Raw genomic sequence first — 2,396 nt, 5'->3', positions numbered from 1 at the left:
CAAACTCAAAAAACGCTCAGCTTCAAGACCCAAAATTGGCACTCATCATAGAAACCCTCAGAAAACCACAGACATCCCTCACAAGAAGCGACAACAGGATCGTTAAGGACCATATCCTAGAAGAAGAAATACTGATACGCGTACTTCGTAACATAGGTAAAGAAAAACGGGTCATCGCGCTACCACTGTTACTAAGGGACACCGTTATTCGTCTCTATCATGACGAACAAGGCCACATGGACCCAAAAAGAACTGCGTCTATGATAGCAGGAAAATACCACTGGCCTGAATTGCACGCAGATGTCCTAGAGTACGTTCGCAGCTGCGAAACCTGCCAAACCACAGAACCAACCAACCAATAGGACAACTACACTTCCGAGAGATTCCCGACAGACCATTCGCAGTAGTTTCTATGGATCACTTAGGACCCATTAACGAAGGCACTGCTGACCGGCACCTCATCACGGCCGTGGATCACTCCACAAGATACGTTCTAGCCAAGCCTATTACATCAAAGGCATCGATACATGTCGTTGACTTCCTAAAAAACAATATAATATACAAGTACGGGCAACCTGAAACAGTGATCTCAGACGGTGACAGCGCCTACGCTAGCAACACCACAAGGGAGTTTTTCGAATCCCACGGAATAACCCACACCTTGACAGTACCATACCTGGCTCGCTCAAACGGTCTCGTCGAGAGGTACAACCCGCTCTGTTCTACAAGTACTCACAAAAGCAGTCAAACATACAAGTAGTCAGTCCTCACAACAAGATTGGGAACAACATATTGCACCAATACTGTTTCAAATAAATGCAACTCCCCATTAGGCAAAACAGCGCTCACCATTCCACATACTATATAGCTACGCCCCTATAAGACCTCGGGAACTCACCATACTTTCTGCAAGCGACCTGGCGCTCGTATCTCAAGACGAAAGCGTTGAACACATTAGGGAACAAGCCAGAGCACTGCTACAAACATCTCAAACGTCTCAGATGCAGAAAGTCAACATCCACAGAAAGCCAGCCGACTACGCTATTGGAGATCCAGTACTGCTGCGGACGCATATACGAAAAGGCAAGCTCACGAATCCATACAAAGGTCCGTATTACATCCGCAACAAAATCCAAGATGTCTGCATCGTTGGAAAGCACGACAACACCTTCCTCAGAAGAGCTCACGCGGAGCAACTAAAGAAATACGTACCTTTCCAACCACAAATATCTAATTAGGCTCCGGGCCGGAGCCTCTGTGGGGATGGATGGTGTAAGCGATGTGCGAAGAAAAGACTAGGGGAGAGAAGAAGTAGTTGGAAGGGACTTCCTACGTGTGTTCCTAACAATATGCGGAACGTTTCCTCGCCTCTGCTGAGGATAGGGTGTGGCCTTGAGTACGGACGAGTGAATGCCCGACGGATGGCGTCTGTGCGGAGGAAAACGTGTGTCGCTGTGGCGAGCCCCTGTGGGACGTGGACCTTGCGGTAGGAGTCCGTGCGGCTGGGGGCTGGGCGAAGGAAGGTGAGGAAGCGTTGTAGGCGTTGGAGGTACTCCGTGGGGGTGGGCGGGTGTTGCGGAGGGGCGAAGAAATCCTCAGGGAGCCGAAGAGCAGACCCGTACACTAGTTCGGCGGAGCTGCAGCCTACGTCGGGCTTCAGGGCGGCACGAATGCCCAGGAGCACCAGGGGTAAGTGGTCTACCCAATGGTCACGGTCCTCGCGAGCCATGAGCGCGGTCTTGAGGTGACGGTGAAGGCGCTCGACGAGGCCGTTTGATGCAGGATGGTATGAAGTGGTGCGAAGTCTGGTGGTGCAGAGCAGCTTTGTGAATGCGTTGAAGAGGCTGCTCTCAAACTGACGCCCTCTGTCATTGGCGATCTGGGACGGGACGCAGAAACGGGACACCCAGGATGATAGTAAGGTCGAAGCCACCGTTTCGGCTGACATGTCCGTCATGGGCGTAGCTTCGGGCCACCTGGTATACCTGTCCACAGCAGTGAGTAGGTAACGGTACCCGGACGATGTCTCGGTGAACATGATCGAAGCGGATGTCGGGTATGTCGAACTTGCCGGTGGGTGTGAAAGTATGTCGGTGGACCTTTGAGCGCTGGCAGAGCTGGCGGGTGCGGACCCAGTCGCGGACGTCACGGTTCATCGATAGCCAGACGAAACTGTCTGCTATAAGTCTCTGTGTTGCGCGTATCCCAGGGTGTGCAAGATCGTGCATGGAGGCGAAGATGGGACGCCTTAGTTCGGCAGGAACGAAAGGTCTTGGGTGTGAAGTTGATAGGTCGCAGCAAATGGTAAGCGGCTCGCCGGGGACAGGAAAGTCCTGGAGGTGGAGGGAGGTGTTTTGACTGAGCCGCCGTAGCTGCTTCAGCTCATCGTTGTCAGC

General features: G+C 52.5%; 1 protein-coding gene across 1 annotated transcript; it reads right to left on the bottom strand.

Moving 5' to 3' along the window:
- Positions 1-1,234: 1,234 nt before the first annotated feature.
- LOC135374541 (uncharacterized) lies at positions 1,235-2,038 on the bottom strand. Its single transcript, XM_064607480.1, has one exon. It carries the CDS (start codon positions 2,036-2,038, stop codon positions 1,235-1,237), a length of 804 nt encoding a protein of 267 aa, XP_064463550.1.
- Positions 2,039-2,396: the final 358 nt, after the last annotated feature.

This window comes from Ornithodoros turicata, unplaced genomic scaffold (assembly GCF_037126465.1).
Source record: "Ornithodoros turicata isolate Travis unplaced genomic scaffold, ASM3712646v1 Chromosome69, whole genome shotgun sequence".
Classification (NCBI taxonomy): Eukaryota; Metazoa; Arthropoda; class Arachnida; order Ixodida; family Argasidae; genus Ornithodoros; species Ornithodoros turicata.
The sequence above is the reverse complement of the archived record's forward strand: the minus strand, read 5'-3'. Positions and strand labels throughout refer to the sequence as shown.

What these genes read in the sequence shown, in the direction of transcription:
- LOC135374541 (XM_064607480.1), bottom strand. Translation starts at nt 2,038, where the DNA reads ATGTTCACCGAGACATCGTCCGGGTACCGTTACCTACTCACTGCTGTG.